The sequence below is a fragment of the Alligator mississippiensis genome, chromosome 3, assembly GCF_030867095.1.
Source record: "Alligator mississippiensis isolate rAllMis1 chromosome 3, rAllMis1, whole genome shotgun sequence".
NCBI classification, from domain to species: Eukaryota; Metazoa; Chordata; order Crocodylia; family Alligatoridae; genus Alligator; species Alligator mississippiensis.
The window spans coordinates 75168648-75191702 of record NC_081826.1 but is presented as its reverse complement, the minus strand read 5'-3'; the positions used below and the strand labels follow the sequence as shown (position 1 = coordinate 75191702).

General features: G+C 39.8%; 1 protein-coding gene and 1 long non-coding RNA gene across 4 annotated transcripts in view; one reads left to right on the top strand and one right to left on the bottom strand.

The window, feature by feature from the left end:
- LOC109285977 (uncharacterized) overlaps window positions 1-23055 on the top strand; it is a 74552-nt gene that overhangs the window by 18871 nt on the left and 32626 nt on the right. The gene's annotated exons all lie outside the window — the stretch shown is intronic.
- The window catches only part of PCMTD1 (protein-L-isoaspartate (D-aspartate) O-methyltransferase domain containing 1), an 88126-nt gene continuing 68381 nt past the window's right edge, over window positions 3311-23055 (bottom strand). For all 3 annotated transcript variants that reach the window (XM_006268301.3, XM_019498631.2, XM_006268302.4), the window contains 3 exons: window positions 15074-15245; window positions 13259-13382; window positions 3311-6162 (listed from right to left, as the gene is read on the bottom strand). In XM_006268301.3, coding sequence (XP_006268363.1) covers window positions 5789-6162; window positions 13259-13382; window positions 15074-15245 — 670 coding nt within the window. In that variant the 3' untranslated portion in view covers window positions 3311-5788. The remainder of the gene's footprint in view (window positions 6163-13258; window positions 13383-15073; window positions 15246-23055) is intronic.

The window sequence follows — 23055 nt, the reverse complement described above, 5'->3', positions numbered from 1 at the left end:
GGCCAAGTTTTACTGCTCCCCCAGAGAATTTCACTGATCTGGTTCTTCTCTCACTGAGCTTGGAGAAAAGTCCAAATTCATGTGGTTGGCCACCGATTATATATCCAACATGGGGTTCCCCATATTTGGCAACACACTAATCATTTTCTTATATTATAAAGCTATGCCCTAGCATTGTCTACAGTGCATACCCAACTTTCTTATTACATAAGCAGTATATAAGCATTACCTATAGCATATACACAATAATGGTCTCCACTTCTTAGTTCAAAACTCAGGTCATATCAGAGCATAGCCTATTTTGTACAAGTGTCCTACAGGTCAACTTTTTCAAAAGTGGAAGATTTAACTAAGGCTCCTAAATTAATATTTAGTCTCCTATTTCAGAGGCACTTGAGCTACCAGAAATTCCTATTGAGAGAAATAAAAGCTGACAGTAGCTCAGCATTGTTAAAAATGAGGCTACTGATTAGGTATCTAAATCTAAATTTAGAAGCATAACTTAGGAGCCTAAAAACAACTTAATAAAAAAGTGTGCAAGTAAACAAGAAGAGTAAACCAAAAATAGGACTGGTGCGCCTTAAAGGGAAAAGAAACATTTGTATGCAAACGTATGCAGTTCTATATTACTGTGCATCTCAAGACATTGTGTGAAAACATCTGCCATAAATTGCCAAAAGGTGGACAAGGTGGAGTTCTCTCACATGCAGGAAAAACACTAAGGAGATAATAGAAGTTTGGGTACTTACCGTATACAAAATAGATTTATTAAGAATTGATGGCAGATTCTTGGTTAGATGTTGACTATAACCAAAAATACCTGCAAATACCCATATAAGGGAACGGAGGCCACTTTTTCCAAGTCGTCTAGGTTTTAGTAAATCTAAAATAAGCTATTTGACTTGAATTGAATTAGTTTTCATGCGACTTTACACTACCAAGCTGTAGAAGTGAAGAATGCATTTAGAAACCTACTTACACAGATTTCACATGGAAAATTACGGTGTTGCTATCAAAGGAATGAAAACTGGGTAGATTTTAAGGGCTTCACTTTGCTCCAATAAACAAGCTAGTGTCCTTTTCATGTCATGTTTTTGGAGAAGGATACACATCTGAAAAATGTGTTGGAAGAATGATTATTGATTTAAGGTGGAATTCTGTAAGCACCCAGAGTTGAGCATGTACTCATAGTACCTTCTCCATGAGTGTAGATTGGTCAGTCACAAGAAGTTGAAGCCTGAGATCTTAAAAGCAATAGTCTAGAAAAAAAAATTACCTTCCCTAAATGGAATCTGAGATCATTAATACTGAATAGATTTCATCAGACTCCAAGAAAACCCATTGTTATATTATTGACCCACCCCTAAAAACAAACACACCCTCCAACCCTAAAGGGCATCTGAAATAGGATTTAACACAAACATCTTAAAACCTGGTACCCAAAAATGAATTAAAGAATCTAAATTGAGTATTTCAGAAAAAATTACAATGTTTAAAGGGCTAAGAGTCAACAAGTCCTACTAAAGTTAAGTGAATACTTTTTTTATATAAAAACAGCCAGACTCAATACATATATGTGGGTTTAGTGCTTATTTGAGGTACTAGAATCAAACTGCTGAAGAGTCATAGATCCTTTTGCATTTGTACATGTGCAAGCAATGCCATATGAAAGCTAGGGGTGGGGGGAGGGGCAGGGCTGCAAGGGTTTCAAGATATTCCACTACTAGTCAGTACTCTTCTGGAAAAAGAGGCTGAAGGGACAGTAACTTTTTCCAGACGACTAATATTTCTCTGGGGTCTTCCATTCTAGATCACAGTGGATCTATTCTATTTACTGACACATCATTTTGAGAGTAAGGCTACTTGGCTTTGGTTATTTGAATTATATTTTTATTCTCTTCTTCTTTCTGAAATTGATGCAAGGAATATCTGTAGGAGATGGCCCATTGCTACAGTGATTCCTTTCCCGTTTCCTCTACTCTCCCTGAAGCCTTTCCCATGTTATTTAAAATTATTTTAGCAAGAGAGAGGTCCTAGATCAGGCTCACCTCTTGACATATCCAAGGCCTCTAAAGATTAAGTGAATGTGCATACATTTTCTTGGAGTGAGCAGGTGGCTTGAGCACAGAGACCACATACGGGTGTTACGTTTCTACCACTGCTTTCTTGGTAGAAAATACCAGTGTATAGATGTTTGTTCAGTTCCCCCCAGAGGAAAAATGACTTCTGGTAGGAAGGTCTTCCAAGCTGACACCTGGAAAGATCTCCCCTACAAGAGAGTTTCTCTTACTAGAATGAATGCCTGCATGCTGGCCTCCTGCATGAAGCAGTTGAGCAGCAACTTACCCTGTGCCTTCCGGCAGGACTCTAGTCTGAGTAAAGTGGAAGACGCATTTTCCTGCAGCTTGACTCCTCTTGGTCATGGAGAAGTTGAGCTGCTGTTGCACCTTGAGCTTTCCTGAGAGTGGGGGATTAGTCTGGGGAAAGACTCAGAGCAGTGGCACACTGGAAGCTAGGAAGGAAGGAGAGGAGCAGCCAGGCAATGCTCCCAACCTGTCCCCCCAAACTAGGGCACCCAGGTCTGTGAACATGTGGGAAGCCTTTCCCCACTACTCCACCTGGGGACTAGCACGATGGGAGTAGCCACTAATCCCCTCAACTCCCCCAGCCCAGCATCACCCCAGCCTGGGAAAGGCATGGGAAGCAGGGAAAGGAAGTGGCTGAAGAACAGAATACCTGTATGCTCCTTTTCCTAAAAAGATTTGTAGTGCTGGCATTTTCAAAGAAATGAATGCCTGTTCATATAATTACAGGGGTGTAGGTTGTAGCCGTGTTGGTCTAAGGACATAGGCAGACAAGGTTCTTTGGGGGAATCATTTAAGTTGGTCTAATAAAATATATCAGATTCACCCAAAGAACCTTGTCTGCCTATGTTCATAATTAGGCATTTGAAAACCCAGACCTACACTGTCTTTAGTTTGCCATCAGCCCGGAAGGACCAGGGTTATCTATTTTTTAGAGGCTATATGAGAGTTCATAGATATAGCTCTCAAGAGCTCTGGAGTAGAGCTGGGTAGAAGACTTACCACACCATATCATAAAAACTTTCAAAATCTCAGTTTTTAAAAGTTTCCTTTCCCATACAGGGACAATACAGGCCTTCTGAAAGGTTTCCTTAGACAGAAGAGAGCAAAAGATCCACTCTCAGAGTAGTGCAATGGCCATTTACAGGAGACCAAGATTCAAATCTTGATGTAGAATTTCAGATAATAGCAAAATTGGTGAAAGGACTGCCCACATTTCACCCTCATCATCCACAAAACATTTATTTTTTTAGATTCAAACATGTTTTCCCATTAAATAATGATATGAATATCAAGGTATTGAAAATGAAGCATGTCAAGCCAATAAAAATACTTCCATGAAAACAAGAGTTTAAGCAAGCATAAACCACCAAAAGACATTTTATTGCAATAATGTCCCCCATCATGAGCAGTAAATGCCAAAAGATTTATTTTTTCTATTTTGCATTTCTACCTTTTTATTTATGTAAATATAAATTTAAGAGTGTAAAATAAATCCACATATAAACACAAAAGAAACATTCTTTCAGTGACTCAAAAAAATTACATACTGAATAATCATGACAAATCATCCATTGTCCATTTTCCAAGTATACAATAAAAGTGTGGAAAAAAGCAGAAAGTCATTCGTCAAAAGCATCTTATATAAAGTTCTTAAAGAAAAGTTAGTAACATTGAACTTTTGAAATTATAGATGCAGATTCTGAGAAAGGGAAAAGATAACATGTAACATCTCAAACTGCAGATTACTAAAATTTCAATTCCATCTAAAAAAAATATTTAAGAAAATTACACTCAGTTTCCCATAGCTGAACCATCACAATTACTTCATTAGTATCACTGTATTGGAAAACAAACTATTTTTTACCAAACTCTCCTACTGTGAAAATAAGGTCAGAATACCTTTTTCCAACAGCAATTCTACTTATTCATATTGTAAATATACTGTGGGGAAAAAACTCCACATGCTGGTACAACAGACCTCCCACGAAGTTGCTTTTTCAACATGACTAAGACATACTTTTTAAAAAGGCAATGATAGCATGAAATGCACTGTCAAAAAAATTGGTGTTCAAAATGTAATGGGACAATATTATCAGGTCTAATAAAATATCTATCATTTAAAAATGAATATTGGAAAACATTAGTGTTAGGCCACATTATAGTGGCTAGTTATAAATGTCCGTCTATGAAAATAGTAACTGCAGCGGTACTATCCTGAATGATTTTTCTATTATTGTTCAATATTGAATTGATGTAATAAATAATATTACCACAACTGTAAGTATATGTCATTGGAATTTTCTCAAGAGGAATGTTTTCCATTGGTTCTAACAGACAGAAGTTTCCAATTACAGCGGCTTTTACTGCATATCATGCTAAGTTCTTAAACTGCATTTTCCCTTATGGTTATGCTACAAAAGAAACTTGAAATATTAAGTGGGTGAAAACAAACAAAGCACTCCATCAACCCAAGATGAAAACTGCAAGTAACTTTACCAGAAAGGGAAGGAGAAAAGGGAAGAGAAGTATTTAGACGAGCACGCTCTGGGTCCCAAAGTTTACACTGCTACTCAATTTCCAAAAGATACATATGATTCTGTGAATATTTTTGCGCTAAAAAGTAGCTGTGTTCAAAAACAAATATTGGCTAGCACAATCCTGCATTTTCAGAGATAAATATTTAGATGAAGTACAAAATCCACTTACTAAAGTGCATCTGCTGAACAAATTCTAAATCTACTATTATGACTATCCAAGTAAGCAATACAAGCTAAACTTTATTCATATTCTATCTCTAGTAGTAAAGTAGTAAATATAGATAATTGAAATCTAAATTACAATCTTCTTTATTACCAAATATTGTGCATCTATGTTGTGAGCTTTAGAAAAACTAAATATGTTCTTAAAACTCTTGGAAACTTGGAAATGTTTCTTTAAGTACTGAAAATGTAGTATGAAGTTAAACAGACAGGTTGTAGTAAGGGTAGTACAGAGTTATATTCCACATGACATTCCCTTAAGGCTCTGGAAGAAGATATCATTTTTTTTTCAACAGCTTTTGGCAAAAAGATATAAATTCAGAAGTAGAAAGGGCATCTGTAATTTTAGAACTTGCATTTTCCCCATTTTAATAAAGCCAGCTCATTCAATGTCTGTATACAGTTATTATTGCACTTGTGTATTCCTTGGAATACATCTATACCAACACAGTAATAGTGATTGCAACAAAGCCATGACAAAAATAAACTTTTAAAAGTTTATTTTTAAAGATTTCAATATTAAATGAGAAATGTCTGCATGTTTAAAATGTTCCCTAAGAATGAATGCAGACACAACTACTTATCAAGTCAGATGTATTTGTTTAACAATTATTTAGCACATATAAAATTTTACTTACCCTTTATCAATACAAATCTGTTAGGGATCAAAAAAGATTTACCATGCAAAATATTGATTAGTGCTGCATAATGCTTTGGAATATATATTTCTATCAGAGTTAAAACAGCATTTTTCAAAATTTAAAGAAAAATAGATTTTTAAAAAGGGATTCTACTGTTGAATGCAAGACAAGAAGTTACAATTTATCACTGTACTTCTGTCTTGATGAAAGACTAATGATATTTGTCCATCTATGTTTTAATAAATGCTACATTTTTAAGAATAAACTATCAGTAGGCATCATCATTTCTATGTAAAAGGAGTTATTTCTCCCTATAGTAGGTCAAGTATGCTTTTAAAGATTCAGGTAATGGTAAACTCATAATTTTCTCTCGCAGCAGATTTCGAGGAGGTTCCTCTGGCTTCAAGGCCTCATTGTGATCTTTATCATCATCATCATCTTTGTTATCTTCTTCCATCTTTTCATCTTCTTCACTGTCTAGAGGCTGAGGAATGAGTTGATTGCCTACAAACACGTAGGTATTAATCCTCCGCCTACGGCATCTTCTGCGTTTTCGTTTTGGTGGTGCCTTCTGAATAATACCTTTAGCTTTCATCTCCTCGTTTATGAAGTTTCTAAGGGTACGTCTAATGTAGATCCGAGCAAGGTCCTGAAGATTCCTTACAGCACAAGCGGCTAAAACAAAAGAAAACAAGTTACACCTCCTATCTCAGCAAAACTGACATTTTACATGGTAATTAGAAATATGGGGTTGATAATTAAGATAATTAACATAGAACAACAAATGACAATTTAAATACAAAAATCAAGTATGCAAATAAAATAAACAGATACAGTTGATAGCCCCTGACAAACCACACAGCAGATAAATAAGAAAATGTTTTGTCCTATTTAACATTCATGCTGAAGGTAGCTCAAAGTATTAATAAACAATACAAGCAACCCCTACTCAGCACTCTTAATTGGTTCTTGAAAAAAATAAAAATAAAAATAAAAATAAAAATACAGCGCTATGCAAAACAAGCATTAAGCAAAACCGAAAGTATTTGACGACCCAAGATAGCAGCCATAACTGTTTTCAATGACGCAAGATGGTGACTGCAAACATTATAACAAAACTTGCTGAGCACTAAGTGAAATCAGGTATCAATTTAAAGTAAGTGTTATAGCAAAATAGCGCTAAGTCAAACAGCGTTAAGTAGGGGTTGCCTGTAATATTAATGTTAATGATTCTACTGCTACTGCCACCACCAACTTAATTTATAATAACTTAACAACTAATTAACCAATGGGGAAAAAAAAAAAGGCAAGAAAGCAAAGAGGTGGTTCAGCTACCACGACCTTCATGTGATGTGCCATGTTTACATTCCTTTCTGAAGGCAGACTGACTTCAAGTAAAAACTAGTCATTATATTGGAAGAAAGACTTCAAAGACAGAGAAGGAAGAATGTTTACATAGGAATTCCCATATATGAGTTATTACAGATACAGACTGCTGAAAAAATGGTGCAAGAGAAGCTGAAAAACAAGAAAAGACAAACAATAGAAGTGATCTCCAGAAGTCTAGAGAGAACTAGAGTTCAGGAGAGACACAAGCAACCACTTCCAGAATCTCTGCATGGGAACTATTGGTGAGAAAGTTTTAGAGAAAACAAATGAAAGGGATCACAGAAGCAGTCAGCCCACAGAGCAAAAGGTAGAGGTTGCACACCACGTAAGATGGAGTCATGTTCATTACACCAAAAACAAGGAAGAGGCAGAGACCAATACATCATGGACACAAATAGGCAGGCTCATAAGGTGGTGTCAACAAGATGGCTTTGGATTCTTCAAAAAATTGATGTTCCAAGAAAGAAGGCTTTAAATAAGATCAATGGGGGTCGCCAAAGAAAGCTACACTGTGGCTGGTGGGTTGAAGGACTAGAAGAGGATAAATCCTTAAGACTAGGAACCCACAAAAGACAATAAAAGCAAGAGGAAATCTAGGTGGCAGGCTGCAAATGAATTATGCATATCCATTTCTTGGATCTACCGATCAGATAGATACATCTCCATTCCCTGCATCCATCTAGATGCAAGGAATATTGGGAACAAACCAAGTGAACTGGAGGTCATAGTAATTTAAGACTTGACTGGCATTATAAACTTTATGGAATAACTCCTATGACTTGGTTCAGCCGTGAGCAGTATGCCTTGCTTCGGAAGAATAAGTTAGAGAAAGAAAGGAGGCAGTAATACCATCCATCAGAAATAAGCTTACTCCCAAATCCAAGATGAAAGAATCTAATCTATTGCATACAAGTGGGTGAATGTAGACAGGAAAAAATAATAGTAAGATTGGGGTGGGGACAGGGTTTTAAATTAGACAACTAAATGAGGAACAAAAAGTGTATGAGGCATTGTTCAAGCAGGTAACAAAAATACCTAAATTTAAGAGACAGAACTGATGGGGGTGAGGGAAGAAGATTTCAATTTCCTCAATACCTGCTGGAAGAAAACTATAGCAAAAAAATGTAAAGCATCCAAGTTCTTATATTATAGAGGATAAATGTTTATTTCAGAAAATTCAGGATGTAAGTAAGGGTCATCTGTTTTGAATCTTGTTCTGACCAATAAAGAAGAACTGGCTGACAATATGAAGGCTATTGGAACCTCATTAGGAAGTAATCACAATATGCCAAAATTCATGATTCTAAGAAAAAGGCAGCATGAGAATAGCAAACAAGGACAGAGGACTTCAAAAGGGCAGACTTCAACTGATAAAAAGAAACAGGTAAGGTCCCAGGAACAGCCAAATTAAAAGATAAAAGAACCCAGAGGAGATAACAGTTCACAAAAAGCATAGCATTAACTGTTCAACAAGCTGCTCCAACACAGTGGAAAGATGAGAACAAGCACAGGACACCTCCGTGGGTCTAGAAGTTGATTCCTGTCAAACAAAAACAAGAACAAAAACATCAAAATTGTTTATCAGCATGCCAGACAGAAAAGAAAAAGACAGAGCAGTGAAATGGTGGGTTCACTGCTCAGTGGGAAAGGCAAGCTATTAATAAGAGATGCAGAGAAGACAGAGCTCCTCAACAACTATTTTTCCCCTCAATCTTCATCAAAAGAAGAAAAATAACACCAGATAATAAAACATACATAAACAGGGCAGAGAACGGGCTATAAATCACGCTAAAGAGCAGAGAGATTTTATCAAATTTAAAATAAGTTAACATGACCTAACCAAATTCATTCCAGACTTCTGAAATGAATCACCTCAAGAAATCTTGGAGCCAGGGACCACATCATGAACAATAAACAAGGTTCCAGAGAACTGGAGAAAAGTTGGAAAACACCCATCCTTAAAAAGGGTGAAAAGAAGACCTGAGGAATTAGAGACCAGACACCCTGACATCAATACCACTTATAAAACAATCTATAAACATTTGGAGAAGGAAGGGATAGTCACTAGCTGCCCACAAAGATTATTAACAATTAATACCAAAACATTGTACAGATATAAAAATTGCAATTTACCAAGTCAAACCATAGGTCCATCCTGCCCAGTATCCTGTGTCAAACAGTGTCAGACAGTGGATGCTGAAAGGGAGTGAACAAGGTATGACCAGGGTTTTTTTGTCCCCCCACTGCTCCTCTCTCATTTTCAGCCTCCAGCATTTACAAGTTTAAGCTCCGATTTGGAGGCTTTATCCCTAAGGGCCTTGTTGCACCTTACAATGAGTGCTGCACAAATGTTGATCAGTGTTAGAGCTAACTGAAGCAAGTTTGGAGCAGTCAAGTTCAGGCCAGCAGGGGCCTGAAAGACTGAAAGGTAAGAATTCCCACCTCCCATTCTGAGCCTACCCCTTGCCTCCACCTGTCCCCAGGGCATTACTTACTTGTAGACAACCTGCTGTCTGTCCCAGGGAAGCAGGCAGGGAAGGGTTAATATTGCTGCTGCTCTTCTGGCCCAGAGAGCAGCAAACCCAGCATCCAGGAAAACCCTTCCCTGATGGCTGCCCTGGGACAGAGTGCTGGCAGCCACAAGTAAGATGGTGAGAAGGGAGGCAGTAAGCAGGGAATATGAAGTACTGGTGAGCATGTGGGGATGCACTGGGGTGTTTACATTTGGGTAAAGCCTGGAGTGGCTACAGAGATCAGAGATAATCCTGCCCTGGAGTGGTGCAACTTTGAGCCACCTAACAAGTGCTTAAAACTAGTTTCAGGTGTTAATAATATATGTGGACAATCCAGGTGTTGAGAGCTCCAGGAGCTGCCCAAAATTACTATGTACCAAGGCCCTAACTTCCTTGCTACTGATGCCCCTTTCCTCCATTTATCCAATCCCTTTTTGACTCTTGCTGAACTGTCAGCTTCTGTATCTGGTGGCATTGGAGCCGCATATTTAAATTACATACTGTATGAAAAAAAACTTAGTTTAATTTTGTGACCCCTAGTCCTGTATTTTGTGAGAGTAAACAATAAATACCTATTTACTTTCTCTTTGCTATTTCATATTTTATAAACCCTTATGTCCCTCCTCAACCATCTCTTTTCTAAACTGAACAGGCCTAGCCTCTTCAGCATCTCCTGATAGGGAAGCCCCCTTCACACCACTAATTATCCTTGTTACCCTTTTCTGGACCTTCTCTAGTTCATCTATATCCTTTTGGAGGTATGGGGACCAGAACTGGGCTTAGTATTCAATGTGTGGATGCACCATTCTAATATTATAAAAGCCTTAGTCTGTCTGTCTGTCCATAACACTTTATTCGCACTTTGATTGGTTGACTGAAACAACCAATCAATCAGAGTGCTCCAAGAACGGGACACAGGGGATGAAGTGAGGAGGGGGGCCAGGCCAGCACAGTGGAGAAGCGGGGGTGGGGCCAGATGTAGAGGGATTCGGAGCCACTGGGCCCTGACAAAAACTGGCAAGGAGGGGGAGGGAGGGAGGCAGGACAGTGCCCTGCTGCCGCTGCACCCTGCCAACAGCTGGGAGGGAGGGGAGGCAGGTTTATGTGGGCCAGGGGTGCCCAGAGCATGGGGTGGTAGGGAAAGGGCCTGGACTCAGGAATGGGGGAGCAGGGCCAGAACCAAAGTGCAGGGTGGTGTAGGGCCGGACATGCGCTTCTGTCCCCACCTCCCCCACCCCCAGTCATTCTTAACAGGCAATTGGCTAGTATATTTCTAAAGGGGAATAGTGATACTTCCTATTTTGTTAATAATTCCCTTCTTAATAATCCCCCCCTTTTTTTAAAAAACCTTTTTGATGTATGCTGAGCACTGAGCTGACATTTTAAGTGAAATGTTCAAAATGACTCCTAGATCTCTTTACAGTATGGCAGCAGTTAAATGTAGAGCCCTTCATAGTTGCTATTATTTGAGTTGCTTTTGCCTGGATACATCATTTGACACTTACCTACATTGAACTGTATCTACCATTTAGTTGCCCGTTTTTCAATCATGTCAGATCCTTCTGTAGTTCCTCAAAGTCTACTCACAGTCCCCCTTGGTCTTTATCATGTTGAATAATTTTGTGTTATTAGTAAAATTTGGCTACCTCACTACTCACCCCCTTTTCCAAATCATTTATAAATATGTTAAACAGCACTGGTCCCAACACAGATCCATGGGCGACACTGCTGGGGAATCCCTGTCCACCCTGAAAACTGACCATTTATACTCATTCTTTGTTTGCCATCTTTGAGCTAATTTCTAATACACAAATGGATTTTCCCTGTAATCCCTTGACTACCTAATTTAGTTAAGAGCCTCTGATGGGGGATTTCAAAGGCTCTTGGAAGTCCAAATATACTATGTCAACTGGACACTCCTATCTGCTTATTGGCACTCTCAGAAGAATGCCAGTAGGTTGGTGAGGCATGACTTCCCTTTGACAAAGCCATGTTCATTCCTCACCAGCAAGTCACATTCATCTATATGTTCTACCAAATTTTCCAGGAACAGAAATTAGGTTTGCTGGCCTATCGTTCCCTGCATTTCCTCTAGAGCCTTTTTTAAATATTGTAATCCCACTGGCAACCCTCCAGGGCTAGGGGCAGACATTCAAAAAGCTGGAGCATGAACTTACTGAATCTTTGCAGGAATAACTTTGTTCCCTGAGCATCGTCTAAGGGGGCCATACCAGTCAGTGTCTGGCCAAACTCTTGTCGCTGTGGCAGTGCGCCGGGGGGGGGGGGAGTGCCCAGCAGACCGAGGCTTGGGTCCAGCGGAGGGGAATTCAACCCTCTCTACCTAGCCAGTTCATTCCAGGACTTTGCCCAGGGCTGGCTATGCCCCTGACACGGGAGCAGCCAGCGGAGCAATGCAAGTCATGCTGGTGGGGCAGGGGAGGGAGGGGGCGAATGAACTTCTTCCCTGCTCCCTTGTAGGGCCTAGTCTGGCCAGGCCCCTACCCCTCCCTGCCCCTGCTCCAACTGGAGAGTAGAGGGGCAGGGATCAGCCCTGCTCTGCTGGAGCAGAGAAGACAGCCCAGAGAGCATGCCTAGGATGCTGGGGGACTCTGGTTTAACTTAAACTAGGAAGGGGTCTGAGACAAACTGCATAAACCAGTTTAGGCTCAATCACAGTTAAGCCTGATACACTACATTCAACCAGGTTTCTCCCAAACTGGCTTCGGCCATTTTGAAACTGGTTTATGTGCAATGAACTTATGTTCTGTTACAGGTTTAAGCCAGTTTCTGACCACTTTAACTGGTTTATGTGTAATGTCTGTCCCTACCCCAGTCCTCTGATACCACAGCTGTTTTCAGTGATAGGTTACACACTACAGTTAAGAGCTCGGTAATTTCAAATTTGCATTCCTTCAGGACCATAGGGTGAATGCCATCAGGACCTGGTGATTTGCTATTGTTTAGTTAATCAATTTCCTCTACAATTTCATCTACTGAAACCTCAGTTTGGGTCATCTGCACAGACTTCTCCCTGGGGAGGAGTGGATCTCCTGGTGGAATTTTCTTTACATCTTTCACAGTGAAGCCAGATGCAAAGAATGCATTTAGGTCTTGACAATGGCTCTGTCATTCTTTAGTGCTTATTTAACACCCTCTGGGACAGATTATTTAAGGCATTTAGGAGCCTTACCACGATGTCTATCTCTGTTGTATTTTCAAAAGGCATCTCCAAGTGCTTAAATATCTGGCATAGGACTGAAATTAGAAAGAAAATCCCAAGCACCACTAAATGGCAGTAGGGCATCTCCATGCCCTATAAAGTAAAGTACTCTTGCTCTCTTCTCAAGGCAGAGAGATCTGTATACAAGAAGATACATTCCAACCTGGCCTATGGGACAGCAAGCCCTTTCCTTCCACTCTGGGGGAGGCGAGGGACTTATGTTTCATTTCTCTCTGGAAGGCAGACTGAAGCCTCAGGAAAAAAAAAAATTAAGCATGCTAAAAGATGTTAAATATGGATGTTTTTATTTGTGTTTGGACAAAATTAATTTGACTATCAGAGAAAATACTGAAATATCTGGACCTTGGGAATGAGCCAGAGTAAGAAAGGGGAAGCTGGAGAAGTCTCTGTATAATTTCATTGGAAAACGTAAGTTTAAACCATTATGCACACAGATACATCTTCAGTGATCCTGAACACAAGCCACCAATGCTTAAAGATCACAATGAGAGCCTATCATTTTTCTAAACAGTGCGTTCCCATTCTGTTACCGTATGTCTATACAATGTAATCCTCCCCCAAGAGGAATATCGTCTCAAGCACGATAAACTAGCCATGCCAGAAGGGTGATGCCATAAATTATACATACGCAGTCCCACAGTATCATGTTTGCCATTGTCGTTTCTGTTTGGTTGCACTAATGGAGCAAATGAAACAGCAAGAATGTTTTTACTTTCCCAAGTGTTCTGTCCAGTTCTCAGAATTTGTGTTAGCTGCAAGAGAACGAGAGAAACAGAAAATAAAATTCAGCAGTTAATAAAAGGTCTTGGTTACATTTGCAGTTCTTCAGTTTGAGGAAGTTTAATTTAACATTAGCATTTAAAATTGCTTCAAAGTAATTTAGAATGCCCATTCTCTTCCCAGATCAGATAAAATTTTGTAGCGCATACAAAATTCAGACTTTTCCCATTTTGTTTCAAAGGCTTTTAATTTAGCTCTTAAAAGATAAATAAGGACTTGTACATGCATTTAAAACTTTATTAACAATGCTCTTGTGATAATATTCCCCACTAATTCCAAACTAATATTTAGTATTACTGTAACCTGCACTGTGGAAAAAAGCACATTAACTTTTATAAAAAGTTAGCAGTTTTATCTGTTTTTGTATGATCTTGTATTGAAAATCCTGGACTGCCCAGTGTCTAAATACCACAGTAGCCAGCACACTTAGAATAAGATGGATATTCACTTAAAAGGTACTACATTAATGTATAGTACTTACTCTTCTCCCAGACTACTGGCAAATATCCCCAACATTATTATTTGAAGTAATAAGCAGGGCTCTCTGGCAGATCAAGGGAAAAGCTAGTAAGTCCAGGCTTGTGCTTACTTTCATTTCTTCTGTACTTTGTGTTACAATGAGCAAAGCAGAGCACTTGTATTGTTTGTTAATCCTAGTCTATTTTCTCTTGATTGGGTTCATATATTCCATGAAAAATGTATATGAAAATAAACATCCAGTGAATACAACTGACATATGACTAACATTTGTTAAGCACCCACTTGTACTAATGGTAAAAGGTTGTCTACAATAAGAAACTATGTAGCAAAAATTCAACAACTTTTCGTCATTGACAAAGTAACCTGCATATCTGACCATCAGCGTTTTAACAATCGGGCTTCGGAGGGGCATAGATGTTGGTAAATTGTTAAGTCTGTGTTCCTCAGTTCCCCCATCAGTAAACACTCACCTTTGTAAAGCCTTTTGCAATCTATGGATGAAAGTAACAGAAGTGCTAAGTACTATTAATAATACACTCGTCTAAAAATGCATTACCTGTTATTGTTACAAGTGGCATCTAAAACAAGTGAAAGCATGGTTTAACTTTTTCCCCTGTAGTCACTTGTCCCTGTTAATGCTGAGTTTCCTTTCACACAATCAATGCAGATTATTATTTTTTAAGAGGGTATTGTTAAGAAAAACAAAAATCAGCAACACCACAGGATACAAGAAGTCTGTAATTTTTTAGTAAAAAGTCATAGAAGTTAATGTAAAAATCAAAAAAGCTACAAGGAAACTCTACAGCACAGTGTTTGGGTAAAGTCTTAGCACCACTGAAGTTCATGGCAAAATCCCTATGGTTTTGCCATGGACTTCAAGGGGAACAATATCTCAGTATTTTAATCAATTAAATTTAAACTAGATCATGTCCCTTCTTCAACTAACACTCATGTTAGCCATGTCTCTTGCAGGTAATATTAGCTGCACATAAAAAGTGAAATACTAAAATGTGGAATCATTTAAAAAAGAAAAGAAGAATAAAAAAAAGAAAAGAATGTGTAAAAGATTCAAATAATCAGCGTATCGCTGTACTTGAGAAGATGATGATGCTTTTACAGTACTTGATTTAAGTTGTTTGATTTCATATCAAAACACAGAAAGGGGAAATTGTCACTGAATCACCTGATCTTCTATAGGCATAACTAGAATGCCTCCAACTTTCAGTAAAATTTTCATGTAGTTTTCATGGTCTTTCTGGACTCCAGCTCCACAATAAATCCGGTCATACTGATGACTGTCTGATGCTATTTCCAGACAATTACCAACCACAAAGGCAGGTTCACAGAACTCAAACCTATGGGAAAGGAAAAGAAAGAGGGCAAACAGTTATTTAGTAGAAGGCTTCTTTTATGAAAAGCAAGTTTCAAACTTTTCCTCATTTGTAATTAGAGTTATTAGTGATTTGCATGAAGACACAACACCTACGAAAGAAATGCAGGCAAAAATGAAACAAACATTGGGCTATTATCTAAGCCTTTTTCTGTGGTAGACACCAGACTACTTTAACAGGAACTCAGGAATTCCAGTGCCCATTCATTTGTAGTTGCACTGCGTTTCCAAAGTGCAAAACAAGGGCCAGACTTCCCACAATTGCTACATTTGAATGGCACCCCTAAGCTGCTCAGTGTCTCCTCTGTGCACTATTTGGAGTAGAGCAATTAGAGAAAGAGTACTCTTGCATATCTTCCAAAACAAGTCCCTGCAGGCCTCAGCTCTGACAGGGCTCCCCAGAGAGAAGTTCAAAACGTGGTCCAACACGTGTTACTTTTAGCTTCCTCTGCCACTGCAAGTCAACTGTACAGGACAAGTTTATGCAACTGCCATATCATTCTTTATAATCAGCCCAAAGGAAGACAGGACTCTGGGTCACTTTCTCAGTAGCTTGACAGGGGGGTTGGGGGGGGGGGAAGGGCAGGGAGGAAGGGCACCAAGCTTACCTTTATGGCCTCCTTTCCTTAGGAGTCTTTGCCATGACAGGGGCAACCCTACACAGCTCAGACGTAGGCTATGCCCAACAGTGTATGGGGGGGGCAGGGGAAAGGGGGTGGGAAGGGAATGTACTCACTTTCGGCCTCACTGCCAGCTGCCTAATTTTTATATGGAGGACCTATTCCTACACTTGCAGAGGAGTGAAATGATGCCCCCTCCAAAAGGTGGTCATGGGATGCACAGCCCTGAACCTGGGCTGAACAAAACAAATGGGGTACTAGGGGGGGGAAGCGCCTCCTTTGCTGCCTGTCCTCAGCGGCAGCAGCCTAAGCCCATGCTGCTCCTGCCAGAGTGTGGAGAGCTGGAGCAGATAAGACTCCACTCCCTCTCCAGTGCCACCCCACCTGCGTTCTCCAGAAGCTGGCCTGACTTCCCCCCACTTCGGCATATACCCCTCTGCTGAGGGCACTGAAAGAACTTGCTATACTTCTGCTGTGTCTTACTTAAAATTCCAGTAAAAAAACCCCAAACAAACAAACAAAAAAATGAGCCTGTGTGTTAAGAACTTTTTGGGAGGTTTTAATACAAATTGTACTCTCAAATTCAGAGGTATAAACTAACAATATTCAAGCTTTGTAACACTTTGCTGCTGCATGCCACTTCCTGCTACATGATGCTGTGCTTTGATTTGGATAAGCTTCCAACCACTGGCTTCTTAAGAACAAACAAACAAAAAAGATGTGATTGTAACATTTTCTAATGCTGCCTGTGGAATAGAAGTGTTAAACCCATCCGGCCACATGAGCCAGATGAGTGGCATCAAGTCAGTCCGTGGGCCAGACTGGGCCCGCAGACCCCAGGACCTGTATGTTCTCCATAGATTCATAGATGTTAGGGTCAGAAGGGACCTCAATAGATCATCGAGTCCAACCCCCTCCATAGGCAGGAAAGAGTGCAGGGTCTAGATGACCCCAGCTAGATGCTTATCTAACCTCCTCTTGAAGACCCCCAGGGTATGGGACAGCACCACCTCCCTTGGGAGCCTGTTCCAGACCTTGGCCACTCGAACTGTGAAGAAGTTCTTCCTAATGTCCAGTCTAAATCTGCTCTCTGCTAGCTTGTGGCCATTATTTCTTGTAACCCCGGGGGGCGCCTTGGTGAATAAATCCTCACCAATTCCCTTCTGTGCCCCCGTGATGAACTTATAGGCAGCCACAAGGTCGCCTCTCAACCTTCTCTTGCAGAGGCTGAAAAGGTCCAGGTTCTCTAGTCTCTCTTTGTAGGGCTTGGTCTGCAAGCCCTTAACCATACGAGTGGCCCTTCTCTGGACTCTCTCCAGGTTATCCGCATCCCTCTTGAAGTGCGGTGCCCAGAATTGCACGTCTCAGACCAGCATGTAGGGGGTGGGAGGGGAAGAGGAGGAAGAACGTTGCATGCAGTGCAGGTCCTGGAGTCATTGGGACAGGCAGTGTGTGCAGTACAAGTCCTGGTACGTGGGCCACATGGTGCCTGTTCCCACCAACTGAAGACCTGTGCTATGCAGGGCTGAATGGAGGACAGTACTGGACCAGGCAGGAGGCACCACATATGGTGCAGATACTGGACTGCATGGGGCAGGCACTGTCTATGGTGCAGGTCCCACATGTTGCACAAATCCTAGAGCGGTACTGTGTGCAGCACATGTCCTTGGCTCTGAACACAGGTCTGGCAGCATCTGGGTCAACTTATAACCAAAGGCAGGATAATGGGAGAGTAGAGAATCCCTGCTGTAGAGAATAGGAAAAGTAATGTTTTCTTCTCTGAAGAACTGTATAAAGTAACTCTAAATGACTGTGTGCATAGAACGTCCAGTCACAATCAATTTATTTGAAAACTCTGTGAACCCAGTACATCTCAAACTTCCTCCATAATGATTTTTTCCCCCCCCAATAGCTATGCACAAACATATGCAACCATGTTTTGTTTTGAATTTGACAACCAGAGAGGTCACAGGAGAGAGGAATTTTATTTTATTTTATTTTTGACTAGCAGCAGATCCCAATGCAACGGTGGAAGTGTGAGAGAATGCAGGGTGCAAGCATTTCATCAAGCATAAGGAGGCTTGACAGCTTTCTCCATTTACAGAAACAGCAAATACTATGACAGGAAGACTAAGTTTACAGAATGCGACTACTTCAGTCACAGTGCTGTAAACATGCTCAATTCATACATCTTGCTAGTAAAGATGATGTGTGATCTTGAAACAGTGCTCCCTTCTCTAAATAGCTGCATGCACATCCTGCAGTAGCAAGCAAAGCAACCTTTAGTAGTAGCAACCTGTAGTAGCAACCTTTGCTTGCTACTACAACTACCTCTTGGAGGCACTGGACATACTTCATTTAGATAAGTATTTGGACATGCTTAATCAAGAGTCCACCTAAGACAAAAGGCAGTCTGGAAAAGGCTTTGAGTGCTTTGTTGCTTAGGTCCATACAATAGTGCACTATAATTTATTTTGAGGGGAAAATAGGGGAGCAAACAGAGGTTAACACATGCAAATCTTACTGGGAAAAAAAGCTATTAAACCCAGAACATTGATAAATGTACTGACAAAACTCCATTTCTTGGCATCACAAGAAAAGCATCAGATCCTGTGGCCACAATACTGGAATCCACAGAGCCTTGATAGAGAAGAATAAGGTAGTTCACACATTTTGGGTATGGTTTCACACTGTGTAAAAGTTCATTCAAGCATTACTGCACTAACTTTAATCTAAAAAAAATGAGCTGAGTAGCTCTGCAATTGAAGTTAGAACCCGTTAAAAAGAAATTAGATAAAGGAAAAAATTGTCATGATGTCTCTCCTTAAAGTCTGTTTCCAAAGAATCCAGGGGAGGGGAAGGGCCCCTCTTGTCCACAAGCTCCATAGTAGGGGTACTCAGCTTACACAGCTAACCTAATAGTTTCTAGAGCTCCTAAATCAGTCTTTCTGCCCATTCAAAATGGTCCCCACGGGGATCTGGAAAGTACATTAACAGATGTTCCTAGAATTACCTTTATATTAAAAGCTATGGTTTGTCATTTTGTGCATTTGATAATCGCTACTAAAAAGATTTTGGAAACATATTTAAAAGTATCTCCCACACTCACTGAGGCCAATCCTTATGACCAGCCTTTTTGACCACCAAGTCAAAATAAGCCCCTGGACAGACATGATTTTTCCTGAAGTAAGAAAGTGGAATTATAAACCAAAAAACCCCAGAGAATCCTTGAGCAGAGGGAGCAAATGTACTCACTTTCAGCCTCACTGACAGCTGCATAATTTTTTACATGGAGGATTTATTCCTACACATTCATTTAAAGAGCATTAACAGAACTCCATTAGTAACATAAGCACTTCTCAATTCAAAGCCTGTAATTATTAATTTTACAAGAGATATTTATTTTCAGTAAAGTTTATACAGATATTCTCCTCTCCTAAAATCTAATTGGATTGCCTAGAGAAGTTGATACAAAATTCTGATGCAGCGCAAGATGAAATCACTGAAGTGACAAATTTGGATCCATCAGTTGAAACACATTTACTTGCAGAAAGAGATCATCTTTTCTAATATGCTATAAAACACCAATATTTTCCTTACATGCTACATATACACAAAATTTCAAACAGATATTTAAGGCTTTGCTGGATGTTTCTTTAAGTAATCCAATACTACTTCTAATAGTCAGTCACGGCTCCCATTAGAAATACTGAAATTGAGGGACACCACCCAGTTTGAAGGCTACTATAACACTGATAGTGCTGTACATGTAATGAGAATTACTTACATTAAGATCAGGTAAGTGCATACTTCATTTAAGAGATTTTCTTGAGACTCTGCAGTTAAACAGTTAACTGTATGTTTTTCCACCCCCCCCCCCCACAAGTGTGGGAGAAAACCAACACCTAATCTGACTTTTTATTACAGATCCTAAAAATTGAGTGTCCTATCATGCCATGTCATATGTGCATGGGAGGATGTGTGATTCTGGAGATCAGCAATAAAAATCTGTCAGATCCCAACTGCACATCTGCTGGGGCATGCAACTGGCTGCATTTGCAATCGAGCTACCCTACCCCCAGCTGCCCATACCTGATGCAGGTGCAGCCAGTTGCATGTGTGCTGGTAAAAGTATGTGGTGCAGGTAGCTGTGGATTCAGGAGCTCACCAGTCCACAAGCTGCCCCCACCAAGCACTTTGAAACTGCATGTCCACTCAACAAAATGTCCTCTGGCGACACTTAGGTGCTGCAGGCAGCTCTACAAAATTAACGTTCACCATGGAGCTCCCCCATCCCCAGCTGCCTGCTATCACTGGAGCATATGCTGCCAACTCCATGTACACTAGCCCATGAGCAGCCAGGGATCACGGATGTCCCTATGCATGAGAAGCTGATGATCTCCCTCCATGGAGGGACTTTTAAAGTCCCACCTTGCAGCTTGATACTGGTGTCAACAAATGACTGTAAAGGCCTCTGTCTGGAGCAAACAAATTGGATGCCCCCGTATCAACAAACTTAAAGCTGCACCATGAGGCCAGCACTGAACATGCCACAGATTCAATTAAATCATGCCACAAGATATTCCATATTAAAATGTGGAATATCTTGGTTGTTGGTTTGCCACACTTGAACATCTGGCATATTACAAAAAAAAATTTGCAGAACACAATTTGCAACAAGTGTAAAATCTGGATGGCATCAGAGTCACAAGTTTCCATAACACTTATATCAATGCAAGTCAGGCCATTTTAATATGATATTCAATCGAATCTGATATAAAATCCTTTCACTAGCCATACTGTCACTATACTCAAGATGGCATGATTGTTGTATTTCATTCTCTATGCCTTTTGGGAATTAAATTCAGTTTCCTCTGGCCTGCAGTATTAAGCCCTCCTTGTTACAGGAAGATCTGTCCTAAAAATAATTAATTTATTGTCAAAACATTTGGCACTGACATACTCATAAGCTACTTAGCAAGATGAGGCATATTTCACACAGTAAAGGACTTCAAATAAAACTGAAAAATAATTAGTGGTCTAACAATGCCTGATATAATTCAACTTTTGTTACTATCTATGAGATCATCATCATGGAGTAACTGACATTTTTACAGGAGAGTTCTGTGCATCATTGTCAAAAAAATCTGTGCATTATTTCATATACGCTGCTACAAACATATGAACACAGTGTTAGAATAACACTGTGCTAAGATGGAGAAAGTGTTTATAGCCATATCAGCTTGTTCAGTGGAAATGCACAGGGCCGCCAAAGGATGTTAATTTCTGCCATCTAGGTGGCAACAGGAAGAATTCCCTAATGTTTCAATGAACACCTGCCACAAGCAGATGACACAGTAATTTGACTCTGCATGAATCATTTTCATCTGGAGTCAATGCTAACCAAGCCAGGCACTATGAAGTATGACAAAATAAAATACATTAGAAATCATAAGCTTTCACCTCCAAATATTAACTAACTTCACCTGTTCATCACTTGCATTTTAGGAAATGCACACAAAAATGTTGGTGATATATTCGTTCATAGTAAGTCAGCGATTCCAATACAAACATGTTGCTTTCTCTTCCAGACAGTTACACTAACAGGAAAAACTAGCATCAATCAAGTATCAAGAGAGATTAAATCAATTTGTTCAGCTTCTCCTGTCAAAACAGCTTTACGTACCAACAAGTAGATCTCATAACCACTCACGTTCATTAAAAATAGCAAGTAAAATTTTGTATGTTACATCCACATTACGAGTCAGCTTTGTTTCACTTGTATCCATATTCACCAATCTATTTCAGGTGTGATAACTAGTGGATAAGTAAAATGTTTAATTGTGTAATATTAATAAACACTATAATTAGAGGGTATTACATTCACTACTGTACCAGTTTTTGAAGTCATTATACTGTTACGAGTGGAACCAGCTGCCAGATCCCATGTACTTTCAAAGCAACTGTGTTTCATTTGAAACAACTCTATTTCAAGTTCTGAGACTCCACAGCAGTTTCAGGATCAAAGTCTTTTGTCCAACACCCTTTCTTGGGATATGGAAACCTGCTATCAGGCTACCATTGATCCTGAAACTTGGGTAAGGTACTACTCGTGACATAAGCAATCACAACTTCATTATATTGGGGGGAAGAGGGAGAAGGAGACAGATTAAAACATATTATATAAAAGTATATGGGATATATATTTGATGACTCATAAGGCCCAGTTTCACAATGCTGAAAGTAAGTAATTGGCCAAATTAGTGGGAAGAAAAAATGTAAACAGAAAAATATGAATGGTAAGAGAAAACTATTTGAGAACATTTTTATGAGAAGTCTGTTTCTTCTTTTAAAAAAATCCTACAATTCAACTAGGAAAGATCACAGTGGTCATAAAAAACCTGCCTTGGAGAGAAAATAAAGCACTCACAAAAACTGACACCAAAATAGCATGGCATTAAGTGTATTTAAAAACTGGCCAGTAGGTCTCAAAAGATTGAGAACAAAGAATCAATGAACAGGTTGCGGTAATGATTCTATCGGCAGATTACAAAGACTGGAGAAGTTATAAAACACAAAGTGTATAGAAATAATGAGATCTATATAATTTGGTAAAATGAGATTTAAAACAAAGGCGTTTTAATACATTCAAATATACACTTACACATCTAAGAACAAAGTATGTAGGCCAGTATCACAAGATTATTGGGGAGGAATGATACTAATAAGTGACTTGACATCTTGGGCAAGGGACAGAAGTTACAAACTGGAATAAATGATTAGAAACCAGTTCAGATCTGTAACACAACAGAAGCTCGGTGCACATAAACCACTTTCAAAATACTGAAACCAATTTAAGATAAACTTGGATGGATGTATTATCTGACTTAACTGATTTAGGTTAATCAGTTGATTGAACTTCTGTCCCAGATCCCCTCCAGGTTCAAGTGAACTCATAGTTCCTCAGCATCCCAGGATGCTTTGTACCTCCCCTACAAGCCCCCTTCTCCCAGGGTGGGCAAGCTAGGCTTGGCCCAAGTTGTCTGCTCCAGCCAGGCAGGGAAGCATGCTCCCCTAAAACACCCCAGCTTCTGGCCTGAGCCACTGCAGGCACATGGCTGCATTTCCAGAAGCAGAAGTGAATGTCTGTCTGTT